At 42.6% G+C, this 26,816-nt stretch overlaps 1 protein-coding gene across 1 annotated transcript in view; it reads right to left on the reverse strand.

Annotated features, from left to right (window-relative positions):
- Nucleotides 1–286: 286 nt before the first annotated feature.
- The window catches only part of LOC126565224 (out at first protein), a 47,319-nt gene continuing 20,789 nt past the window's right edge, over nt 287–26,816 (reverse strand). The window contains exons 2-5 of the mRNA XM_050222381.1: nt 20,640–20,753; nt 9,355–9,489; nt 6,969–7,152; nt 287–674 (exon numbers count right to left, since the gene is read on the reverse strand). Of these exons, the coding sequence (XP_050078338.1) occupies nt 382–674; nt 6,969–7,152; nt 9,355–9,489; nt 20,640–20,753 (726 nt within the window). The 3' untranslated portion in view covers nt 287–381. The remainder of the gene's footprint in view (nt 675–6,968; nt 7,153–9,354; nt 9,490–20,639; nt 20,754–26,816) is intronic.

A 26,816-nucleotide genomic window follows, 5' to 3' on the forward strand; every position in this document is an offset into this window, starting at 1 on the left:
GTAATCGGCACCGGACCAGCGTTTCTGTTGATGCTCTATTCGATGTTCCCGATATTGGTGGCGATTACCGTAATCGATAGCCGAAGGTGCACGGAGCGTTGGTAGTGCTCGATGACGCTGTAGTACCACTCGGTCTGGTTTGCGTGTTGTACTCCACCCTGGACGTGTCTGCAAGTGTTTGCTGCTCCAGGAACTTCCACCGTTTCCGTAATTGTGCTGGCCTCTTCCGTCAATGCACGAACCTATCCCAGCACAAGAGCTCTGGGTCATTTGTGATGTTTGCGATGGTGTTGTTGTTGTTGATGTTGTTGTTGATGTTGTTGCTGCTGTTGCTACTGCTGTTGCTGAAGGTTGCTGAGGGCACCGATGGCCCATTTTCGGTCATTCATCCCACAGACACTGCTGCTTCTCGCGTACGTAGTACGAGTACTGATGGCACTTGCGACAGGTTTTGATCCCGCACCGATAGCTACCACCACCGTTGTTCTGTAACGCATTCTCCGGCTTACCTTTACAATACTTCAACCCACAAGGGTACCAGCCGATGCACATCTCCAACGTGCAGATGCACGGTGCCCAGATGGCGCTGACGTCGCTGCAACGCGATGGAGCCGTTACGGTGTTTGCCGACGGGAACAACTTCACCGCCGATTCCAGTATCGAAATCGATGATCCTACAGTGTGGAGGTCGAGAGAGAGAGAGGGAGAGAGAAAAAAAGCAATCGAACCATGTAGTAATTGAAAATGGAATCGTAATAAAACAGCCGGATCTAACCGGCACACCATCGCATGCTTCTTTCTGTAGGCCACATGTAGAGGTTGTTGCCACTTCAAATTAATCCCTAAGGCGAGTGCGGGCTTTATCCCGCATTGGTCGGCTACAATGTAGCCGCTCGAGTAGGAAATGAAACAACTTCCACAGGAAACTATCGTCCGCATTGGTAAAGGCTAATGATATATCGTATATAAAGCGCGCTTGGACACATGGGAAGGTTCTACCTTCTTTAAAGCTCCCATGATGTACTTTCATGATGGTGGGAAAGGTGCTTTTCATTAGGCTTACTAACGGTCATTGGCCATTCGGTTTTGTCTGTAAGGAACAAAGTAACTGACTGTACTGTGTTTGATTACCCGAAGTCACTTTGTGTGACTTGATTTTGCTAGATTGACAGATGCTTTTTGATAGGTTTGAAAGGTTTTAAGGATTCAATTAAAGAATACTCCGGTCATCTAATGGCTTACTAGACTTGCCGATACCAAATAGTTGTATAATCAGTTCTCACTATAGGGGGAACGCTTCGAATTGGACTTGAACCTTGTGAACACAGGCGCCATTGTCTCCTTAACCACCAGACTGGCCTGGAATTCCTTCATAAATAATTATTCTGATCGATATTTCAGCCATCCGTCCAGGAACCATGTATTTGCTTTAACATAAGCCTACCGGAAGCTATATTTACAAGCCACATTCGTGGTGACATGTTTGCGCACTGAATTCTGCATAAGCCCACCGTATGCATGGAACGCGCTGTCACACCAAGAAACAACTTGTGCATGCATACGTGAGAACAACTTTTGCACTTAACACGCGAATCGCATGGCACGTAATGCTGCCGCGTGTAGTGGGCCACAACCCAAAAGTGAGCGAAGCCCGTAACCAACCCCGGCCCGAAAATAGCTTCATTAATAGAGTTTCACTCACACCATTGGGTGACCGTCTGCGGTGCGGGGGAATACCTGATACCTTGAATATGTGGCTTACATCTCATTATGTTTGGCGGTACCAGCCGGGACGGAAATCACTCAATCGATCCACCATCGTCGTCGTCGCTGATCGGTCGGGCGCAAGATTAGGCTCGCACATGCGATCCTGCCAATACAGCCGCGCGACGTACAGCTGTCATTTTCTCAGTACTGCATAATGTATAGCAGTCTTCCCAACGGCGAGCCCGAGAAGCAATGAACCCGAAGAAAACATGGTGGCCATCTTGAATAGCTTTACGGATTTCTTCCCTGCCTTTGTAGTGCCTTTCCTATAAATCTCCATTACGTGTTGCCTTCCACGGTGGTGGTCGGGCTCAGCTTTCCGTCCAAACACCGATTGAAAGCATGCTTCCTTTGTAGCCGTGTGCGAGCCAACTCGTCTTCCAAAGTGCCTTTTCAGGGAATGTGATGAGGCCAATCCGGAAAGGCATGAGGGGTATGAAGAACATCATCTTTACACTGCGGTGCCGAGGAGCGCAGAACAGTTTGACCCTCCATTTTCGGGCTAATCAATTATGGAGCCGGGATTAGAAATCGATAGCACAACCATTTACCGGCGACGACCATTACTGTCAGCTTAACGGTGTAAGGGTTGCCGGACATGGGAGAAGGAAACATTATATCCCACCCGCTCAAGGGTTCATCGGGACACGGTCACCTTTTGTGGTGAAGGAGAATACCCGGTTCGGGAGAGTTCGGTTGTGCTTTTTGTGCATTCTCACCAACAGGTCTCCTTGTGTGTGTGTAAGAATGAATTTTTAACAAAGGTGTCCAACGGTATCACAACGAACGTCAATCGTCACAAGGAACCTGTGGAATATGCTGCTTTACGATAGGACGAATACTAATGCTTGACCCTCAACTATTGGCATCCTACATGACCGATGACAAACATTCATCAAGCTAAATGGGCAAGGGTACGATATTCGAGAACTAACGAACGAAACGTTGTTGTTTGGTTTAATTATTCAAGGTAAGAAATCAAAAGCTCCACTACCAGAATATGTGCAAACCATTTCGACCATATAAAAGAAAACCATTTCGCTCTATTTCTCTAGGTTTTGATACAGTAACCTTCAATTGTAAAAATGTAATCAATCATGCTTGATGAGCTGCCATTATGATTTATTGCGGGCAAATTTGCACCGTACAACACTTCCACATGAAGAATTCCAAGGAAACCCACCACCACCTTCAATGTAAATGGGCAGAACGAAAGAAAATGCAACTTATAAATTTGTTCTATTTATACATCGCTATTTGTTGTAGAATAGCCCAACAAAACACCCCAAATAAGGCACCTACACATACACCACAATCAACTTCCACACATCCTATTTTTTCCTTTTCCTTTCGAGCAACAATTGACAATCAACTGCTCGGCGAATAACTTCCCTGCCCGCAGGGTTTTGATGACGATACAGACCCCAGCATACCGGAAGCGATTTCTCTCCTTTCTGGATCCTATTTTTCAAGCTCACAAATTGTGTTTACGATTCTTTTTTTAAGTAAATTTGTCCATTCTCGATACTGTTTTGAACGTAAAAATCGAATCGTGCAGCTTGATTCGAAATCTGCCTGCGGCGAAAAATGGCAAAACTCGGTGTGCAGCTTGTTCTGATGACACCTATGAATGTGTGCTTCGATAGAAAGAGAAGATCCCATGGAGATACGCCTGCCAGAACAACGATGATTGACATTTGCTGCTGCTGGAACGTACTAATTTGATATTAGTTTTATGATTTACTCTTTTCGATCGTTCCTAGCTTGAAGCTATTTAGCTCGTCTTGGTGTGGTGTGTCTGCATCAAGTGTACAGCATAATCTTGTCGTGCGGTCGGAAACTGATTCCCTAGCACACATAAACTTGTTTTTATCCCCGCAAGCATGTATGCACTACATAAAATTTCAAAGCATAACAAAGATACGATGGCCTTGCTGACAAAAAAAAAAAAAACAGTGTCATAATAGCACCGCAGAAGATACTACGAAATAAAAGTTATTTTATTTCTTCCAAGATCGGAAACGAAAGGACACCGGAAAACTCGCATCCTTTGCTTTAAACGAAACTCCCCAGCAACATGCACGACACGGAAGAAATAAAACGTACATTCAATTCATTCGTGTGCAACCGGCACACAAATGTGAACGGTACCAGGAAATTGGAGCGCAAATGTCCTAGCAGATCTAACGGTCGGACCGAGTAAAGCGGCCCGAAATCCGGGAAAGAAGCCGGGGAAGCCGGGGGGTCGGGTCGGTCGGGTGCTAGGAGTCTACGGTACGAATAGCAATAAAAGGACGATACAACGAATCAATAAATTTCATAAACTGTGGGTATAAAATAAATAAATTATTACCTTTTAAAAGTGGTTTCAAGTGAGCGTGTTACGTATCTGTGCGTGTATAGGTGTGCTGTGTGTATGTGTGCTGGATGAATTGGAATCGGTAGGCAGTTTATTAGCTCGATCGATCGTTCGATCAATGGATGGATGGAGCAGCATTAATGATGCTGGATGCGTTCGCTTGGTGGCTGGGAAAATTGTGCCGAGCCGGAAAGATCTAACAGCTACCGAGCTGTGCTGATGCTTTGATGTTCAAACCAGGGCCACTCTCGGGAAAAAGCCGGCCTATAGCCGACGGATCAGAAGTACAGAGTTGCGGTAACGGGAAAGGCCTATGGACTATGGCGTTATAATATCGCTGTGGACATTATATTTTCACTATTTTTTTGGTTATTGGCTATTGTCTGTTACAATCCAATAAAAAGTATATCTTCAATATTAAAATTAATTTTCAAACTTTTTTGGAATAAAAATATACGTCAGCAAAAGTAGATAAAATTAAACCAAGATAATATTTTCATATTCAGCTAACGTCAAACATGCTTTTGTAATAATTTCAACCTAACACATCGATGGCTTTTCCCACAGTGCACCCGCAGCCGAAAACCGCCTCCGGAAGAAAGGACACTGAAAATGCTCATAAAATATGATAAACGGAAATTTGAAGTGTATCCTAGTATATTGAGTTTTGCCAGAAACGCCAGCCAACACGAGAACAGACCAATCTAGCTGGGAGGCATTTATTGCAGACGTTGAGACGACTGTTATGATTACATTTTTTTCGTGAAACTATATACATTTCCGTGGGATTTGAAAAGAATAATTCTAAGCTTCCCCAACCAATCGTTTCCGACCGTTTTAAGTTATTTGATTGTGTGATAAATTTTAACGTTAGGGATGTAGTTGGCAAAATTAGTACGAGGTCACTAAAGCCTTTGTTTATGCAGATAAAGATTGTAATGACTTATAAATTCTCCAAATTCGTGATTGTACAATAATTGACATAAGACACTAAACATTAGTCAGATTACTTTTGATCTCATCACAACAAAACAGTGGCGGTCCGGTGGTGGGACGACTAAAGCGACGTTTTTCGCACGGCAGGACCGTGGTTTAAATGCCATCCCATGAAGACTGACTATCCAACTACGAGATATCTTCAAGTCCAGTAAGCCATTTCGATGACCGGCGTGACCTACTAGGTCGTTAAGCCAAGAAAAATATATACACAGAGTAGGGTAATTTTGATTAAAAGTTATTATACAACTAAAACGCACTTAAACTTCCTTTCGCAAGGAGCTTAAACTATATTTTTTCAGTGAAATATAACCTCACAATCTATTATTCATACAATTTACTTAGAAACTTCCCAACGAAAACCACCTCAAGCATTTGCATGGCAGCGAATTCACAAAATAAACATACTCTTCAACAGTCCGGGGATAATTCACCTCGCACGCGCTGCAAATATGCCACACTTCAGTAATTACCCGCAGCTAAGAAGGTTCTACCATAACGTAAAATTGGCGTAAGCTCCACTCACGCGTCGCGTTGACCCTCGGATCTGACCAACCGCCATCGGATCGGTCTGGTAATGACAAAATAAACGCTAGACAAACCCCAAATCCGACCCAACGGAAATGCGGGAAAAGGTCCAACCAGCAAGGACAACAACAGCAACAGAAGAATACAAACAGCAACACACAAAAAAAAAAACTCCTTAAATCAACTACCACACCGACAGGATAACGAGAAACAGGATGAACAGCCGAAAGAAGCTGGCACAAAAAACCACTCGCACCCAGGAACCCACTGTTTGAACTGACCTCTCAAGTGGAAAAGCTCTTTTCAGAAATGGAAACCCATCGCCCAACCCTACCTCCCCGTTTGGCTCCAATCCACTGTACAATGGGGGGCTCTGGCAAGCATCGCACAGGTCAAACGGGAAAGAACGCACAGCCAAGAGAGTACGTTGTAAATCGTTGTAAAAAAGGGGTTATCCACGTAGAAGGATAATAGCGTTTTCGGTTTCGGCGAACGTGCGGCGTGCGGCACGTTCTGCTCCGGTGCAGACAGGGGTCTCCATTTTCAACGCTACACGCAGCCAAACGATTCAGGCGTCCAGTGCGCGCTAGTGTCCTTGCGGAGTTGAGTTTCGTCCACCGGTGAAACTAAATAAAATTCCAATTTAAATATTTCCAGTTTGTGATTTTTGTCGTCATCGTCATCATCATCACCACCGTCATCATGCTGGTGGGTCACAATGCTTGGCTCGGGGCTGATTGTCAACGAGATGGAAATCGGAAGCTCTTCATTTTTTGTTGTTCTACATTGTTGTACACGAACGCTCCGAATCCGAATTTTCAGAGAGCGAAAATCTGCTCAACTCCAGGATTGTATCGATTACCAACAGTGTAAATGCAGAGTATGTTTCGCCAGCTGAAGTGATGATGCAATATTAAATAAACAATTTGTAGAAATAATGATTGTGACGCAAATAAACCGGGTTTTCGAGAATCCTTCATCTGGTCTGTTATACACCAAGTAGCTATTCATGGGATAAAGTTTTTTATCAAGAAAAGGATTCTAGGATAAGCTGAATTTCATGAAAATAGACACAATGTGCTAAATGAACTTTCCTAAAAAATATTTAACACAACAAACACACAGAATAACATTCATTTCTTAAAAAAGTGATGCACCAACAATTTGGTTCCATTCTCCAATTATAGTAGAGCAACATGTTCCAAATCATCGTTGACTTTGCTGTCGATATATTTTGTTCTTCTCAGAAAACGTGATACTGATACAAATAATAAAAAATAACATCTTGCATATCCTCGAATTTACACGTGATTCTTACCTGGCAGTTCGGCCCACGCCTTCAGATCGACGTCGCGCACGTACGTGGCCTCCTGTGCTTCCACACAGAATGGTGCCACGTGACGTGAAATTGGCATGGCACGGTCCAGCAGTACCCAGCCCGTCATCGTGTAGTTCTCCTTCCCTCGGTCCTCTTCCGGTGTTCGGATTGTGCTGGGATTTTTCTGCAACGATGCAAAGCAATGGAAAAGTGAATAAATCTCGCACCGAAAGCAAATGCAATTCAATGTGACCGACCGATGACCAGCACTGTGTTTGTTCCTGTACTACGCAGACCCAGCATCTGACAGCGAGAACACGTGAGCGAGCAGTGCCGCAGCGACCGTTGTGAAAAAGCATAAATTATTTTCAATTGTGCCCTAGCGGAGGGGGAACAGTAAAGTTCTTCGACTGTTTGCGATTATGGTGATTTTGTATTTAAATGTAGTCGATTCGCTAAGAGGCACAAAAACAAACAAGTAAGCACAGTCGTTCAGGTCCGTTTGCTCTGCATTAAATTCGAATCAATGAAGGAATTCATTAAACCACAACTGCACAGGGGGGCCTTTTCGAGTATTTTTGTAGAAGCAATGGTAATGCTATGGCGGTCAATGATCCTTGTTTAATTGTGCTTTAATATGGTCGTCTGGTTTAAACTTCTATCTCAGCACATGGAGTTTAAGGCGAACGAACTTGGGGCAGGCTTGTACTAATCATAAGTCCAACATCATTTGAAATCATTTTCAACATCATTTTTTTAATTTAAACCAAATCTTTTTCATGCTTAATTTACTTTGTAACTATCTCTTTGTACTAATTCACTTATTTCATTATGAAACATCAAATGCTAGGGCAGATCCGGAAAGCATGCATTGTTGTATATAAGCAAGAATAGGCCAGATCATTTCCAACTATACGTAATATAATGTTACACCTCCTTCTAGAAAACGCCTCCATAGTTTGGAATTTTAATCAAATAACGCTCAGCACACAGTCTATCATCACGATTACATTTTTTCCATCATCATAATTTCCTCTTTCTAACTTAATACCAGAAAGCAAAATTAATATTGAATGATTACTTCCGATAGCTGGTGCTTCCGTACCATCCCTGACCCGCCTCCGATCTAGGCGACTGTAAGTCAAGGATGGCGAAAAGCAAAAAGCATTTTAAAAATGCATAACTAGAAAAGGAGAAAGAAAGAAACGCGAAAATAATACATCCGGAAGTTCATTTTATGTCAGAAACTTTTCTAATAAGTCACACGTTTGGCTCAACCGAGAGCACTGGTTGCTTTTGTTGGAAGTTTTGCGAAGAAGCAGACAAGATCCGAAAGCTGTTGTCGCAAACTTTCTTCCCAAAGGCGTTCTCTCTCGCATACACTGAACTTAACCTTTGTATCAGTTTTAATAGGGTTTCTTTGCAGCGTACGGCGGACGATAAAGCAGAGCAGTTCTCGGTGCGCCATGGAAAATTCATCGAATACCATGCTTTTCTTGAGGCGCAGAAATTCAATTTACTCACCGAGGCGTTTAATACCGAAACCCATCATCGAGTGCAAACACATACTTCAGGATATTCTCACGAAAGTTTTGATCAAGCACAGGAAAAGAATTATTAAACAATTTTAACAAAAGATATGTACCAACAATGTGATATTGAACCGCAAAAAGGAAAAGTCCATGGGAAATAGTGTTATTATAGTAAATATCGACGCCAATAAAAATGGGAAAAAGCATACCAAACAACGTCAATAGAAACTTATCTTGCTTGTGCCAACTCAATCACTTTACCAATATGTCAATACCTCTTGGGACAGCAGTTTGCGTCTCTCCGCCGAAAATAATTGGCCCGAAATATACTTTTATAACGCGACAACTCACGTACGTCTGCAGCTCCAGGTCTCAATTTGACTTGACACATGTCTTCACCTACATCAGACCCTACAGCATTTGCACTTCTATCCAAACGGAAGCAAAAACGACGGCTGTAACGGAAGTGATTGTCACAGGAAATTACTCCGCCAGGAACGACACGGATTACTCTCACGAAGAGAATCGGAGGCAGGGGGCACCTAACCCCAGTTCTCCAATTGGGGTGAAGCTAACACAAACACGAGGCGAACCGATTCCACAGTGCCAAATGGTGTTCTTCTTCGCTCTATTTTCAAAAGAAAAGAACACACTCCCGTCACGCTTGGAACATGTTCGTTTGCCAGCGCCGATCAAGCGTCTTCTCGATAACGTGACACAGTGAAGACATTCTGAACTCGCGTCTAAAATAAGGCCCATACCACAGAGAGCTCTCCTCTAGCGAGGACGAAGGTTGAATTCTTTTTTTTTTTTTTGTTAGTCGTGAAAGAAGAAAGAAAATTGATATTCCTTACCTGTCGTAGTTTTACCATCGCATCGGCAGTGATGAAATCTCCTTTCTGGAATTTGGTCACGAAGCACATCACCTGATATTGGCTCTGTCCTCGCTCTTCTTCACCGAGCACAAGCGCTTTCAGCACTTGTACTTCCTGTAGATGGATGGGAAGAGAACAAAGATAGCGTTGCTAAAATTTTGATACACTTTACAATGCGTTCTTTCTTTAGAAATATGGGATTATGACTTCGGAATTACTTTACTACAATTATTATAATTAATTAAAAATCTGCTTCTTTTAACAATGCTGATGCTAAATATAATGCGTAAGATTGCAAGTAAATCGATTGTAAAAAATTGTGCAGCGCTTGACTATCAACAAGTTATTACATTTTTATATAAAACCAAAAAAAAATCCAAGCGAAAATTGTGTTTGCAATTTCGTTATGAAAATAATCTATCCACACAACAATCGCCATGAATTGATCAAAGAGAACCATCCATTCACGTGCCCCCATCAATGAAATGAATTCCAATGCTTCAATAGTCCCCCAACGAATGCGTATGGGAATTTCACACAGCTCTGCCAGCTGTGTCGCAAAACTTCCGCCAGGTGGAAACTTTCATCTTCCTTGCGGAAAGCTTCATGACCGTTTCTCGATCAGTATCGGGTGATTGTCGCTTTTGCGTCAAGCTGCGCTACCCACCAACGAAACGGTCCAAAAGTGCGCCCTGCCACACAAATGTCCAGCACGTTTCCACAAACAACATCGGAACGCGAACCGGACGCAGAAGGAGCGTAATTTAATCGGATTTCGATGCTGTCATCATACATCACACAAAAAAAAAATGCAGGCACGTTACGAATTCGATACACGAAGATTGCTTTACCCGGGAACTCGGCAGGTTTCAGGTTTGCAGACCGTCAGCCAGTTGAAGAATGGAATCTTCCAACTGGGGTATCCACACCACCGTGACGTCCATTTGTTAACGTCGACAAGATGGACCACCGGATCCCGACCGATCCCGATGAATGCATTCTTCGTCCAGTCGTTGAATACGGATCTACATGAAGTCGATTCTTTTGCGAAAGTATTTGTAAAAAAAAAAGGAGCAAAGCTGAAACGCATCATGAGTTGTAGTGCAGAACGGTGTCCCTGGCGTTTCACGCGTTTCAGCCCAAACGGGCAAATCATAGCCGCAAGTCACAAAGCTTTCACTTTGTGAAAGAGAATCCTTCTGCATTGGTTTGTCCTCATGCTCGGGTATGGTTCTACAGACCGAAACGTCCGTTTCCTGGCATCGTTCGTTTACCCTTGAATGTATCGGGAGAGCGTTTTGCAAACGAGAACAGTGCCACGCCAGATTGAAATTCAGCAGCAATTTCAGTACGATGTTGCATACGTTAAGCGTAACCGTGTTGGCTCCAAGAGCAACATTCTTAACACTATGCTGACAGCTGTACCCATTAGACAACGTTCCCGGGTACCTTAACTTCATCAAGTTGATTTTCAACATATCATTTTTCTTTAATTTTATTAAACCAATGCTCCTTCTTCACTTGAAATTCAATTACAATGATAGAACTAACACAATTTTGTGTTTCAAAAGTATTAAAACTGGCCTTTTTTTATAAATATAGCTCCAACAAAAGCCAAAATAAGCTCATGATATTGAACCTTTTTATCTTCTACACCGTGAAACTCATCCTCTAAAAAATTACTTACACAACACACCGAATTCGTTATCGGATAGGGGTCGTAAAATCGAAAAGGATCTTACAAAGTTTTGCCTTTTCACCAATCTTGATCTAAAACGGCAAAGGCTGTTTCCCGATGATAACCCTATTAGCAGGTGCTTATTCAAATTTTATCTTCACTAAATGCTAAGCATCCCATCCACACCCATCTCAACATTGCGCACATAGTCACGGAAAACCACCAACAGCTATCGCTGGTCTCATCGAAAAGTAATCAAAACCTTTCGGTAAATATATTCCTACCTCAGAAATCGATGCAAATTGAAAGAGGAAATCCTAACACAATATTTACATTCTTTTCTCGAACCACACCTTTCCTTGTGGCAGGTTCGAGGTACGTGTGCACCACGGATTTACCCATAGCTCTGTTCCCAGTGATGGCACGAGGTTCACTGCAAAGCCATCGAGATGTTTGGTAGATCTTAATTGAATTTCTTGAAGCAGAAGATGGGTTAAATGGTGGAAACGTGGCTGATAATCTAGCGAGTTGCAATGCGCACTAAATTTCTACGAAATTCGGAAATTACATTACCCAATACCGATCATTCGGTAGGTAGTGAAAAGCCTTGCTAGCTTCAAATGATCGTCAAATAAGGTAGTGTTTGTTGAGAAGCGAGTAAATGCTATTTACAACACTAATTAGATTTTTTTACATTCTTAAAAATGCACAAATCCACGCCCTTGAATGATTGCAACAGGTTTGTCACAGCTACGAAAGCTATTTTCCCTTAGGAGAAATCTTTTCTGTGGTACTACCTAGTGGCGAAACAAAAGGTAAAGATTTTCGTTCTACCACAACCACAGAAATAAAGCACCACCATAAACGACCGAGACACAAGCATCCAACAGTAACAGGGACGTCCAACAACAACTCGCATCAAAAAAATACTCCCAACAAGCCACATCCCGGGTGGGTAAATTGTCCTGAAGCGAAAATAATTTTCACTCCGCTTGATAATAGTTTAATAGTGCTGTGAATAATTAATTTTTCACCCTTCAGTGTACTTCTACCGCACTTCGCAGCGCATCCAGCCGGTACCGACCGTTGGGAAGTTGGGCAAAAACTAACCCAACCTGCCCTGCTCTAGCTCCACGTTGACCTGGGCAACATTACCACAAGCCAACGGTTGCACAGAACGGAAACGAAACTTTATTTTTCACTCCTTTTACTTGCACTGCAAAGTACATCATTTGGAAAATTTGCCTGTGAAATACCAAATTACTTTTGCACACCAGTTGCAAAGTTGACGATCAGTTTGCTCCAAAAGGGTGTTGGAGAAGGGATAAAACGTATAACCTTGGGGAGGTAGCTTTATGGATGATGAGACAAGAAGTCAAAAGCTCTGAAGAAGTTAAAAAACGTAACAGTAGACGCATGAACAGATTGTGCTGATTTAACGCTAGTTAACGATTTTTTTTTTATATTCTCTCTGACACTAGTTTTTCACGCGTCAATGGTTGGAAAATGTGTTTTTTTCGATTATCACTAAAAAAATTGAGGAAAATTGTACTTTTCAAGTTAAGTTTCATTTTCAACTTTATTAAGCTCCGCATGAGCGAACCTTAAGTTTTGCTCCAAGTTAAGTGCTGGTTAGTAATACGAATTTTTCTTCACTCTTCTATAGCTTGCTAGTTTTTGCTCTTAACGACCTTCTTTTTTAGATCACACAGGGCATCGAATGGTTTGCTAGACTTGCCGATACTACGCAGTTGGATAGTCAGTCGACATTAAGGTAGAGTGGTCCGGCTGGAATTTGCATCCCGGTCCTGTCGTGTGTAAACCGGCGCCACTGTCGCACTCGATGTTGAATTAGACTTAGGATTCTACAAGTACGATGTAGTAACAGTGCAACTCATAAGTCATAAATTAAAATTATAAGAACCTGTTCAACATTATCGGATTTCATATCGGCGGTACGAATTGCCAACGAACTTGAAAGCATTATGAATACAGCCTGACATTTCATCAGGAAAAAAGAAAGCTTCTTTCCAGTGAACTTCATAACAGAAAGCCCAAATTTCATTCAGTTTTACAAAACACTACAAACACACAGTCCAAATGCCATTCAATCTCAATTAAAACGCTTCAATACATTTATTCAGCCACTTAAATCCTCTTAAAGCCTCTGGCTAATAAAAAAAAATCCTCTAATTTTGCAGCACGCCAAAACGAGTAAAACCATTTCAAAGCATCACAACAAGCCAAACTCTAATCCATTATTCAGGTAGGATAGCGTAGCGTTAAATCAGAAATAGCTCTCAAGTCTTGCAAAAAAAAAAGGCAATCCCTCTTAATGGTAGAATTTACCCTGAAGCATTAGTATTAAAATGTTACTACACGGCGAAACAGAACCAACAACAGCAACACAAAAAAGGCAAACTTCATTAATCCAGCACCATTTGAGTAGCTTGCTTTCCTGGTACTGACATCCGGAGGCTTCCCCCATTCAAGGGCTACCATTTCTCATCGACAAATTCGCTCCATATTCTCCAAAATCTAGCAAGTAAAAGTGCGACGGGTACACATTTTCCGGTTTCAAAAAAAATTGGAGCATAATTTTTTTCCCACAACTTTTGCACCCTTATAATCCCTTCCGAAATGTTTTCGGTGGTTTTATGTGATGGGTTTGGGTATTTACACCTTTACCCATCGGTTCCACCCAACGGACGCCATTCGTCTCACTTTCAATCAACCACTTTTAAAGCCACATACATACACCCAGCCAAATGCTCGATGCTCGAAATGCGAGGTTTTACATTGAGCTGTGCGGCTACGATACGATTCCTTCATCTTGCTTTCTCTTAATGGTACACATTTTATCTGCAACATCTTGCACCTTTCAGCGTTGCTGTAACATTTCCGTAAAACATTTCCAAACTGAAGGTGGAAAAAAGGCAAGAAGGATCATTTTTCGACTATTTACGAATAGATTTCTAATAGCAATGTATACGGAAGAAAGAAAAAGCAGAACACTAATCCCACCGTATCCTGCTCATAAATGTTCGTATTTTGAAAACGGTAATTCCGAGAATGGCAACCAGGATCAAACCAAGCAAAAAAATGATCATCAAGTTCCACATCCACAAACACACACACACCTATCTCTTTTTGATATCCTTATGCCCGAATCCGAGCTTAGTTTCCATTCCCGAATGGAAAACGGAAATGGTTTTCATCCGAAGAGTCCTATTCAATTTCGCTCTGGACCCACGGAATCATACTTACACCACTATCTCATATAGCCTTCTACTCCTCTAGCTTCATCCATATCCGACAATCTTTTTTCATACCTCTCACCAACATCAACGATTTGCGTAGGTTTGCTGATTTTCGTACAAAATGGCCAACGATGTTTGTTGTTTTTTTTTTCTTTCGGTTTTCTATTTCATTATACGAAAAAAAAAAGTTCCTACTCAAAATACGTTACTTAAGCAATCGAGGTAGTTACCCCAGATTTACTTCACCTTTTCTGTTCGCTCCCGATCTGTTACGGTCCTGTAGCTTTTGCTTTCCTTTCACTATTACACTATTCCACTTTTATAGGAAGCGGCGTTCCTACGTTAAATACCAGCTGTCTAGGCGTCATTCTGTTGGTCGAACTTCTTACGGGACGGATTTAGGGGTTTATTATCCGAGGCAAACATGTTGGTCGTCTTACGACGCTTTATTAGTGAAAGACGAAACACAGAGACATTACGGCAAGGAAGATGCGGCCAGAACAAGATGTGTACCAGCTCTAGGACGGAGCAGGAAATGAGAATCACTTGCTGAAATGAACGCTTGTGGGATTTATCCGAACATAGGCCCTCAGTCTAATTCCATATTTGTTGATTTAGGGTGCCTTATTGTGCTGTTCCCCCATTGGACCCGTAAGTGCAAATGGTGGTACTAAGCAAATGATTGTTTACTACAGATTACTTAACTTAATTCTTCTGGTTAAACCCCAAAGGGATGTATAGCATCATTATGTTCGAAGGATTTCTGAAGCACTTTATCATACTGCCTTGCATTGGCATGCAAAAAAGCGTTCCTATGTTTGATTATTGTTTTCTCATGTTTCTTCATTTGGTCTGACAAATAATATGATAAATTTATTCAAATATAAATTACTCAATTGCTACCTTAACAATAATTTTACTAAATAACTATAAAAAAAACTATTTTGCATTTGTTTTAAAGCTGAATCAATAACTGTTCATTTCTGTGAATATTTTAAAACGCCGTAGTTATATTAACAATTCTACTTCATCAACCGGTAAGATGGAGTAGTAAGAATAAGAACTTATTATAATGATTTGTCTATGAAAAACTAGAGCATCGAAAATGTGCATCCAAGAAACTAAATTAGAAACGATCTCTATTTCTACGGCAAAATATGTACTTTCCAAGCTCAAGTGATATCTACATTTAACTGTACAAATTGCAAATTCCTATCGTAAAAGGACATTCCAGTCCACTGGCATACACCAGCGAGGATAGAAAACTGAGTTTACGCGGAATCGTTCGACAAATTCCTAACGCACAACATCCAACAAATCTAGGTACAAGATATTTTTATCAACCGTCTGACGAACCAGCCGCCCTTTCGGTTGGGCAAATATGAGAGAGACACCGACTCTATTGAAACACTCACTGCTAGAATACAGCAGGAATGTGGAGTGACAAATTTTATTTCGTACGCCAAAGTACCCCATGTCCGTCTATTGAACGAAGCACGAAAGAATGCGCTGTAAATGTATCAGCAACAACAAGAAAACAAAAAAGGCTACCAAACAAAATTCTATTTTGTACGAAGACGACAATTTTGAACCCCTCCCGAGCACTAACAATGAAGAAATATAGCTCCACGAGCACTTGAGCACTCCGTACCGACACAGCATGCCGAGCATTCCAATCACGATCGGTGCGGTGCGAAAATTCATTAAAACTTTCCCGTCTCGGGCGGCCACCCGCCATAGCCGCCGGCGCGAGGTGAGAACTTTGGTGTCTTTGAAAATGTGCGAAAAATGACTTTTTTCACCTTTTCTCCATCAACGGGCGCAAGGTTTGTGCGATCCGAAAGCTCCGAAGCGCCGGCTGTGGTAGCGGTAGTCTCTTAAAATACCGAGACAACTCCAACGTCATCACCTAGGGCACGGGCTGCCGGATGATGAATAAAAACGTCATGCCACAGACATGTTCCGCCTGGTCTTTTATCTTCATTATCGTCTACCATGGTACCCCATTCCTGAAAGCAGCCGGCGATCACCGTCCCGGCCAATGATCTCGGTGAAAAATGGCGCTCTCACGCACCGGCGATGCTGTTTTGCGACCTAAAAACACAGGCAGAAGCTTAGATTTTCACCTTCCCTACGGCTGAAGGAAATCAGAAGATACTTTACTCACAACGAGCGCAAAGCCAACATTAGAGCATACTCAACATTTTAGTGAAAAATGTGAATTAAGAAAAAAGAAATAAAAACGCCATGTGTCTTTTTCGGAAAAGTTTCCGAAAGTCAAACAGAGAATGGTAAAAGTTGGCAAAGTCATAAAACAAGTTCCGCCAAAGTCAGGGTACTTCCTCATGTCGCATGATTTATTTGCAAGGAAGCGCTAAGCATGCCGACATGGCTAGCAAAGTACTTTTAGAAATAATGCAAATTTTTTTGTTCGCATGTTAAAACATTATTAGAAGCCATAAATCATGACGATAATACATTAGATTTAAAAATATCCCTTAAATTGGATGATAATTTTTGTGTTGCTAAACATGTATTGGATTAACATCCAGGAGCATTCAGTTTCTTACACATGCGTACCTTTAATTCCTACTTCCGTTTTACATGTTTTTACGTTAAAACAACCATTTCCTCCCCATGAATAATCTATAATCTTCAATACAACATCAAGTCTGCTTTCAGCGGTCAACTATAACCTGCCGTAATCAACTGCAATGCAGCTTGTAGGAAACAATTAATAATGAAACGTCCATCCAGCGGGTACTATAAATTAAAACCACCATTCTACAAAACCGACACCACCGGAAGGAGCGCGAACGAAGTCAATCATTTTAGTTTTCTTCATTAGTCACGAAAGCTCGCCTTCAGCGTCCACAGCCATGCCAGCCACTAGTGACGGTAGTTCCTTACAGGCCAAATCAGAACGGCTTCATTAAGCGATGCACGAAACCAAGTTCTTTCCCCAAAAAAGCGGACAAACTACCCGCACTATCCAGCAGTTTCAATATGTCCACACAAAAAACGTTAGAGCTGAAAACCGTTTGACTCAGCGCTCGCTCTCTCCACGGGAAATGCTTGGAGCAACTCGATTCCAGCCGTCACGGGTAGAGGAAAGGCGTAGGTTAAAATCCTCGGTTAAAATCCTGCCGTGGACTTTTCGCGAAAATTCCCTACCTCCACGAATAGCTATTCGATCCGGATCAATAGACCAACCGCTCACCCGGTGTGCAACAGGTTGCACACACGGACGGTTGTGCGATAATATCAAATGATTATCCACAAATAGTGGAGCTTAGCTCAAAGGGCACACGTTTGCACCCGGCAATCGATCGTTTCCCGGTAGATTCCGGACTGTGCGTCATCATGTGCAGGCTACGTGAGCGATGCGCGTACCAGCAGCACATGCCTTCGGCGTACAATCTCAACGATATCCGCGGAGTTCATCTACCGGTCGGAACATTAGCGATGGATCGCACGTCTTCGACTAGTGTGTTTTCCTTTCCGCTTTTCAATAACGATAAAGATGGAGAGCTAAGAGTGCGAGCGAATAGTTGGAAAGAAGAGGGGGAAAAAACCAACCGCTCGTAGAAAAGAATTTCTTGTGCCAATATGGTACCATTTTCCGATCGAACTACACCTGAGAGTGATAGTGCGGAGGTATGCGATTGCTATCGTTGGATTTTCCTTCCTGGTCGTACGTCCAACAGAGAGAGAGAGCCATTGTAAAAGCTTTCGCATTTTCACACAACAAACCCATGGGGCCAGCATTCGCAAAAACTAAGACACCGTACACGATCGGTAAGGTGAACGTTGAAAAGAAAAGGTTTTAACTCTCTTATTGGCTGGTGGAAAAAGTTGCAACGCGAAACTTTAACTGCATGCGGAAAAGGCAAAAACAAAACACTCTCGCAATCCTGCTCAACACAACTACATCAAACAGCCAGATTGATTGTTTCCGGTGACGGTGGGAAAAACAAGCAAATTCCTAACCTGCTTTATCCTATCATTCCTATAAACGACATATTTTCATCGATGTTTTGCGAATTTCGCTGTACCACTGGCTGGCTGCAAGTCTTTTTCAGGGTTTCTTTTGTAGTTAAATTCTTCCGGAAGTTTGTTCACCTGCACTGTTGGCATTTCCTTTTTCGTTTTTTCAAACAAATTGGTACACACACACACCAGTTTGCCTTGCTTTCGATTCTAGCTTTGATGTTTTGTTTGCTGGACTGCGTTTTTTTAGTCTGTATTACGCCTGCACTCGACAAACTCCTGCTCTAAGCAGAACTTCACTAGTCTTTGATGTTTTGGATGCATTTTATTGTTCCTTTTGCATAGGTGCGTTTGAAGAATTGTTTCATCGCAAGCGGTTGTGCGCTGGACATTCAGAATAAAACAGACACAAGGCTCCGTCCCTAGAACGGATTTGACATGGCAAAATCTATGCAATGTAGCATGTCATCGAATCACCAGTTTTGCATCGAACGGATACTGAAGCATGGTGCACTGTAGAATATAGTCAAAACACGAAAAAAATTAACAAAAAAGCACAACATGCACGGCAGCCTCATTAAAAATGCTCAACTAATCCCGTTTCGCTGCATCCCTTTATGCACACGGGATTTCCCTGTTTCCGAAAATTGGCTTTATACCAATCTGGTTTCACTTCAATCCATCCAACAGAATTGAGTTACGGTTTCAACTGCAGGCGCACTAGACACAATTAGTTGGACAGAAAAATACGATACACGCTCAGCAAATCACGTAAGAGGCACGACGACCACCAACCACACACTCGGAATTTCTGTTTTTAAACACGAGCGGGAACTGCAGCAGCAGAAAAAAAAAACTTTCCAAACCTCCACTCGAACCGACTTCTGCCATTAAAATGTCAATCTACCGGCAGACGACAGGCGCACCAGCGGCTATAAACCGGAAACTAGGACGACACGGACCTTCCCACCGTCGCTTGGCAACTCAACATCGTCATCATCATCGTCATGGTGGGCTGATGTTTGCTCAACACCGAGAAGGTTGACCGGATTTAGGTTATTTAACTCAGACCGCCACAGACCAACCGGCAGATACTGAGGCGCGAGCGGTGGAAGATGGTTCGACAGAAATCATGAAAAACCGTTAAACAACATCGTACGTCCGATTTTTCCCATCCGTCAAAGGGAAACGACGGACCCGTTCCAGCAACCACGAACGGATTTGTGCGACAGCGTGACGCAATGTTTGACATGGTTGCGGATATTGATCTATCTGTGGATGTGACGCTGTCAACAACGCAAAAAAAAACACAGACACACAAAATGAGCCCAAGTAAGTGGGGGAAAACACGCATTCACCAACCATGCTGAAGGAACTCATTTCTCTAGATGGGTTTTATAGCCTATAGGAGGCGCACTGGCTCGTACTGAAATGGCATTGAAATTTATGTGCATGGTGCTGCACTCACTGCAGTGCGGATTCAATGCTGACTCTTATCATACGGCTTTCCTCGGCATCATACTGTTTGTTTTGTGAAAAATACATCACGGTCACATATGCCAAGCTTGATACAAAAATAGCACAGCCGCAGAAATCATTTGTACCACCAGGCGAACACTATCGGCATGATCGCATCGTAGTATTATTATACAGAATATTGTAGAACGCGCCAAGCAGGAATTGTGGCTGTCTCTTCACATCACATCAATTTGAGCAATATCGATTAATTATGCACCAGTAGAATTTCTCTCAAAGCTCCGTATTATACTAACTTGGAATGAAATCTAGCTGAGGAAATGATTCGATCGATAGCTCAAGGCTGAGTCCATTCCTTGAAATCGATACTGTCCAAGGTAACACACTCGACACTCGAAAGTCGTTGACTTCACAATAATAGTAGCAACATGTGCAGGGAGTAAATAACATAATTTATTGACAATTCCGATAATGAATTCACTAGGCTTCTTGACAATTGATACAAAAAAGGGAGAAAATAATTAATACATTCAAGACAATCCTTTCAAGACTAACATCCTTTAATGTTTTGTCAAGCATAAAAGCATTCACTTCAGTGATAATTGATTATTGATTGACTGCTATGATTGATGTTTATGTTAATTAATTTAATTTCAAATAAAAACTTAAATGACTTTGCATGTCAGGGAGACTCTATTTTATGGTTTCGTAGTTTCCATTGGAATCTTGCGCTGTCAATACCGAATCAATACCGAACACCAAGCAGCTAGTTACAAGCTACAGTATTGAATTTATAAAACATTCAAGCTTTCTTTTATACAAGAGCATAAATATTATTAGCAGCATAGGTAAATACTTACACTTTTAAAGTCAATCAGCTCAGTTATTAAAGTTCCGTCACTTCTCTGGAATTCTAGCGTGCAGGTTTCATCTCCAACGCTGGACGTTATTGTCTCTTGTACGATTTCGCCTCCCTAGAAAAAGAAAGAAGGAATGCAGTCGATTAAGCAACCGATTAAGCAAAAAAATTTGTTGAAAATACTATAAAAAAATAAATGCAAGTTATTTTATTTGTTAAATAAATAAATTGGTTAAAAGCTATTAGTTTTTTTGTTTTTATACTGCAATAATCAAATCTTAACCCTTTCAAGCCTCTGGTATTTATCTTTGATGAAACATTCCAGTTTTGTTGTAGAAAAAATGAACATTTTTCCAAACCTTAACCATGAAGAAATGTCTCTGACTTGAATAAGATGTAACAAGCAGCCAACCAAAACAGCAAAAGGTTACACAAACCGGAAACATTGCCTCTGTGTTCCGGGAACCATAAATTGTTTTGCGGAAGATTAATTTAAAATCCAATCTTCTTTTAATTACGCCACACGATAAATCCGCCAGCAACGACACTGTTTTACGGGCCTACCATTTACGGTCTGGTCGTTTTATTGGAGAGCGATCATCCAACCCGGGGGCAGCGAACGTGTTTCGGACAAACCTGGGGAGGAGAGTTGTTACCTCAGCGTTCTCATTAAGAGCGGAAAATCCCGAAAAAGCACGCTTTTCACACCCGGGCTACGAAGCTTTCGGTAAATCGACTAATCCTATTGAGAAATAAATTAAATAGCTTCGAATGAAGCCGACTTTGCAAACTTTGTCAACGCAATCACTTGTGGATCTTTAAAACAGTGTGCACAGACGTGACAGAGCGTCAATTTGAAGAGCTTCAAAAAGGTAAATTTAAAGTTGATTTAAAGTATTTTTCGACGAAAACTTCAGATCCCTTTCCACCGTTAATTAGATCGGAGAATTCATGCTATTTATAAAACAACACTTTCGGAACAGAGAAAACTATTCATGTTTTCACACTCAAGGCTACGAAAAAAAGTCAAGATTTTCGGTCGAAAACCAGCTTCAGATTGGTGGGATTTTAATTTCTCCTTCCGCGTAACCGCGTCACTTCGGTCCAAAACGAACATGAAACCCAGCTCTCCTGCTGTTCCCCGCTTCTTCTACCGAACGATCCATTTAGCTGGAAAAAATGCTAACATCATCCAATACCATAACGGAAGGCGCATCATTCATTCGGAGTCGCTAAAGCCCACGAGTTTTCCCACCGTCCGGGAGGATTGCTGATGAAAAATTGTTCTTTTAGTTTAGGCCATGATTTATTCATGCACAGCACCAAACGAGGTCGAACGGATACTGACCAAATATGAATGGACATACTGGAAGGGGACGAGAACAAAACAGGCGAAATAACCTCGTACAACTTCCTATCAAATGGAACGGAAAAGCTGCAGCCCGTGAACCACACGGTCAGCCATTGGCCAGGGCATGCCGAACCTACGTCAGGTTTCGCTCAACGGCCAAAATTATCCACACGAGACGTGACGGACACACATCAAACCCTTTTTGGGAAAAACGGAAATTTATTGGACACCTGAGATCACACCGGACCATATAACCGGAGCAGCCACACGGTACCCAATCCCATTGACCGTGACATTTTGTCCAACTTTTTTTTTTCTCCCAGGTGCACTACAGTCACCAATAGGAACGTTTCCTAAGCGGACGATTTTTCTGGGGGTTCGTAGATGACCAAACAGTGCTGAAGAAATCAGCCATGAAAAGGACAACATGGAAACAGCCAGCAAAAGCTCACCAGTCACCCACGTTTACCGAATGTTCTGGATCCGTATTTTTGATGACCAAAGCAAAGAAGACGCAACCCTTCCTGGAAATGGGTGAGTCAAGCGCGTCACCATCATTAGCTTGAGCTAACCGACCGAACCGTACTAACTGGCCTAAGCTTTTGCCGTAAGCGCCAACCCGAGAAATCCATCCAACGTCACTGAAGTGAATCGTCATTTCCGGAACAGAAACTCAGACGACCCAAGGGCCGTAGTCGGGCGATGAGACATGCTGACGCTTCCGACCGAATGAACAGACGTCACTTTCCGTTCGATCGTGTTCAGGGAAAAGAATATTCCGAAACGGACACAACCGTCGGTCGGTGCCTTCTTACTCTCGAATGCTTTTAAGTATATTGAAAATATTTATGCTACTCATGCTTAGCGCCTAGCGTTTCCCCCTAATGTACAAGGCCCTGCTGAAAGCGAATCCACACGATAAGGTGAAAACTCAAACGATGACCCGACACACCAGGTCCAGCATCACGGAGAAAGATTTTCTAGGAACTTTCTACAAAAAAAACAACACAAACTCCAACACCAGCGGCCACGATTTACGACGATCACGGTACAAATTGAGCAGCAAACGAACGAACGAAAAGGACCATCATCAGCAAACTCGCCGGACGACATCCGAGTTCCGTCCCGAAGCTACCAGGATGACACTTCACTTCACGAGATGCTATCGGGGAGTTGGCAATCAACAGCCACTCCCGGCACCTTCCGAGCCCAGCCCTGGAAACTGTGGACATCGGTGAAGGTGTGAGATCTGTGGAGGCGTGAAAATTGCTGCCACCACTTGTTTCTACTTAAAATGTTTATCTGCCCGCTGGAAGGCAGACCTTTCCGATTCTACAGCGTCTTTTTCCGCTCAAGACGGGTTCGGCACGCGCGCGCGCGGGATCTGAAAAGTCCGACTTCCGGAGTTGACTTTTGCTGTGTGGTTAGCGAGTTAAATGGTACGCTAGCACCGGTCGGTCCACCGGCATAACATCGACCCCACCAACCATGACGTAGCGACTTTTCTGAAGCATTCATTGAACGTTCAACTGGTTAGGGTCGATTGGAGTGAAGAATAGAATGAAGAACTTCCGAATGGTTGGTAATGTTCAGAGACTACCGTGCAGAATTGAGATATAGAACCATCGCTACACGATGCATCAACCGCTCTCTTGGCAGGTGCAACGTCGTAGTCAGACACGCAAGACTGGGCAAATGGTGTAAAATGCGGTGTGCCCGTAACACTTGCTTAAATGGTGTTGTTTGCTCAATCATTAGGTTCTGAAATCTGGTATGATGGACCACACTCTTGGGTAAAGTAGATAATTGAGAACATGATTGATTTACAAACAAGGGACATGATAAATTCTATCTGCTATGTAACAGGTACTTAATTTTAACGAAGATTGAGCAATATAATGAACCCCGATTTTTTTTTTTTTTTTTGCTCGATAAGTCTGAACATAGGACAGGGAAACTAAAACATTGTCTACAGACAACAACAGATGCGACATGAAAATCACGCGGCTTTTACTCAATAAATCTGCATCAAATACGCCTGTCCCTGACGAGTTTATCTTAAACAACCGAAGCACTATGATCCACAAAGCTATTGGCATCATCAATACATCTTCCGGTGACATTAACATCGCTCTGTTAATACGCATCTTACCGTATTCGCATCAAACGTTTGAAATTGTCATTGCCATAATGGCACCGGGTACTGATTGATTCCAAAGCTCCACTCCATACACGATTTGATGCGTTGATTTATAGCACCACCGTGTTTCGGGCGACCAGTGGCTGCCCTTGCACAACGACTAAGAAAATCGTCTACAACCATCACTGTGCATGCATAGCATCGATTCTATTACACACGATCAACCGCAGAAGCAACACCAGGCTTATGTCTATGCTAATCTCTACCCAATTCACCTTTCGATTGCTAAACGAAGGGGACACGCCTTACCGTACGGTCCACCGTTCATTCACTCTTCGGCTTCATTTCGATGCGGATTAGCACCAAAGAAAAATCCCACCCCGGACCTACCGGTTCCGAACGCTTTCCATACGTCAGAGGCGGCCAGTTGCATATTCAACAGACAGTCACCGTTCGAGGCCAACGTGTGGATAAAAGTCACGTGAAACGGATCAGATTTTTTTTTCTCAACCCACCGCTATCACAGCCCAACGCTGACAATGTCAAAAAGCTAGAGCTGCTACATGGATAGAGCGTTTTCCTCTACCCGATCGAGAGAGCAAACTGAGTCGGTTCGGCTAGTTCGCTGCTCGGTATGAAAGGAGGAAGCTGGTTCGCATTTGCCACAAAATACATATTCAAGCCATTATCCCAGGATCTCATGCGATTTTTTTTAGCCTTTGGTCTGAGATTTTGGTTTTTGTCTCTCTGGTGCTGCTGCTGCTGGCTTTGATGGTTCGAATCTGCCGTACCCAAAGGCGCCTTCTTCTGCTGCTACACTGCTGGCGTTGGCAGATCAGGTAGAAAACGATAACGTCGTTAGTACCGGAAGGATTCCCTCCACCCGATCACGGACCGCAACCGTAAGCGACGATTTTGCCACAAAGATAGAAAAATTTATCAGCACCCTCACGCTCAAAAAAACACATGGTTTCTTTATCATGCCTGAAAGGAATGGAGCCCGACAATGTGGGACTGTTTCCGCCGGTTGCTGTCTCACGCTACTGCGCTACCAATGTTTTAACGATTCGTTCTTCTATCGTTCTGCTGATTGGGTCAAATCGACCGAGCGAGTGAAAATGGAATGATTCGCATAGCAATATCGAGAACCAAACCGTTGTTGATGTGGGGTGGATGAAAGCTGTTGTGAGGTAGTGGGGAGACTATATTCCTGATGTCTTATTTTCCATGATTGTTAATAGAATATTGGAAGGTATGGAGGGAGGCTCTCGGTGAGTGACAAGGGTTTGTATGGCTACGGATGAAAAAGTATTTTAATTAACGACTTCGGTGCACAATCTAATTATACAACGACAATGCTGATAAAAATGGCCATGTGATTCTGACAACAACAAATCTTTAAACAGACAAGGAAATTAAATAGCCTCTTCTCATAAAGCTTTTTCCAACGCCATAAGTATTTTCTAGAAAATCACTCTACTTCTGTTCCTATCATTATCATTATCCATGTGAGTGAGATGACACCAGCCCTCCTGGATTCTTGCACAACATACACTTAAACATGTGTATTCTATAGCCCCGCTTATCATATGAATAAACTCCCAACAAGTGACATGTTTTGATTGACAACTGCCTCTCTCTCTCTCTCTCGCTTTCACTTGTATAGCTCTCACCAAAAGTGCGAAAGGCGACCATTCAACACATCGTTTACACTTCATCATAATGCTCCCACACCCACCAAACCCCAACATACAATGTTCCATCTTTTGGTTGAACATTATGCAGCGTTAAAAACCGCCAACACGAGACGCATGCAACCTGCACGATGGTTCTACGATTACCGGAAAACACATCGCCTTCGTCCTTGGATCAAATTGAGTGTGCAAAATCAGCACAAGCGGTGCGTGGGAGTACGTAGCATACTCGTCATACATGTGTGCGTGGTATCTGTTTTTTTGTTTTTTGTTTTAGTTTGCTTATCCCCGCCGGCTAAACCATATGTAAATTGGCTCGACTCATACGTTCTGCATCAGCGAGGAAGTCAACATGCCAGGATCACATCACGCTACAAGTGGCGAGCTTCAGATAACAGCATGCTGCAATCGGTCCGACGTGTCGCACTGCTTCGTTCACTTGTGGTGTAAACAGTTTCTCCGAAAAGAGCTTTATATAGGTATAAAAATTGAATTTAAACACATTGCCAACTGAGTATTCTCGGGAGGATGGATGCCGACAGCAGTTTAATATTATCCATTTCCCCCAAGCATTTCTTCCACTCTAGTGTGAGCCATATGATTGGTTCTAGTTAACATTTTCCACAAGTCTGAACTACCACCGCTACCACGTCCCACGAGATATTTCCTACGAAACTAACCAAATTAACTCTCCCTCTCGATTCGATGTCTCTAGCAAACAGCACCAAACTTACCTTTCATGGCTTTTCACAACCAGATTAGTGGTACCTGAGACAAAATCGCAAGACTTGGCTAAACGCCCATTCCACGTTTCTTAAGCAAACAGGTGCTACAAAGGGAAGATCGCGGCACAAACTACAGTGACAGATTGCGTGAATGTGTGAGTCTGTGGATAGAGTAAGTTCGCGTTGTTGTACGTGAGTGACGGGAATAAATTATGCACGAGCAGCGATTGTGTGTGATGCAGCGCACTCTAGCAACAGGGCACGTTAA

This window comes from Anopheles maculipalpis, chromosome 3RL (assembly GCF_943734695.1).
Source record: "Anopheles maculipalpis chromosome 3RL, idAnoMacuDA_375_x, whole genome shotgun sequence".
NCBI classification, from domain to species: domain Eukaryota; kingdom Metazoa; phylum Arthropoda; class Insecta; order Diptera; family Culicidae; genus Anopheles; species Anopheles maculipalpis.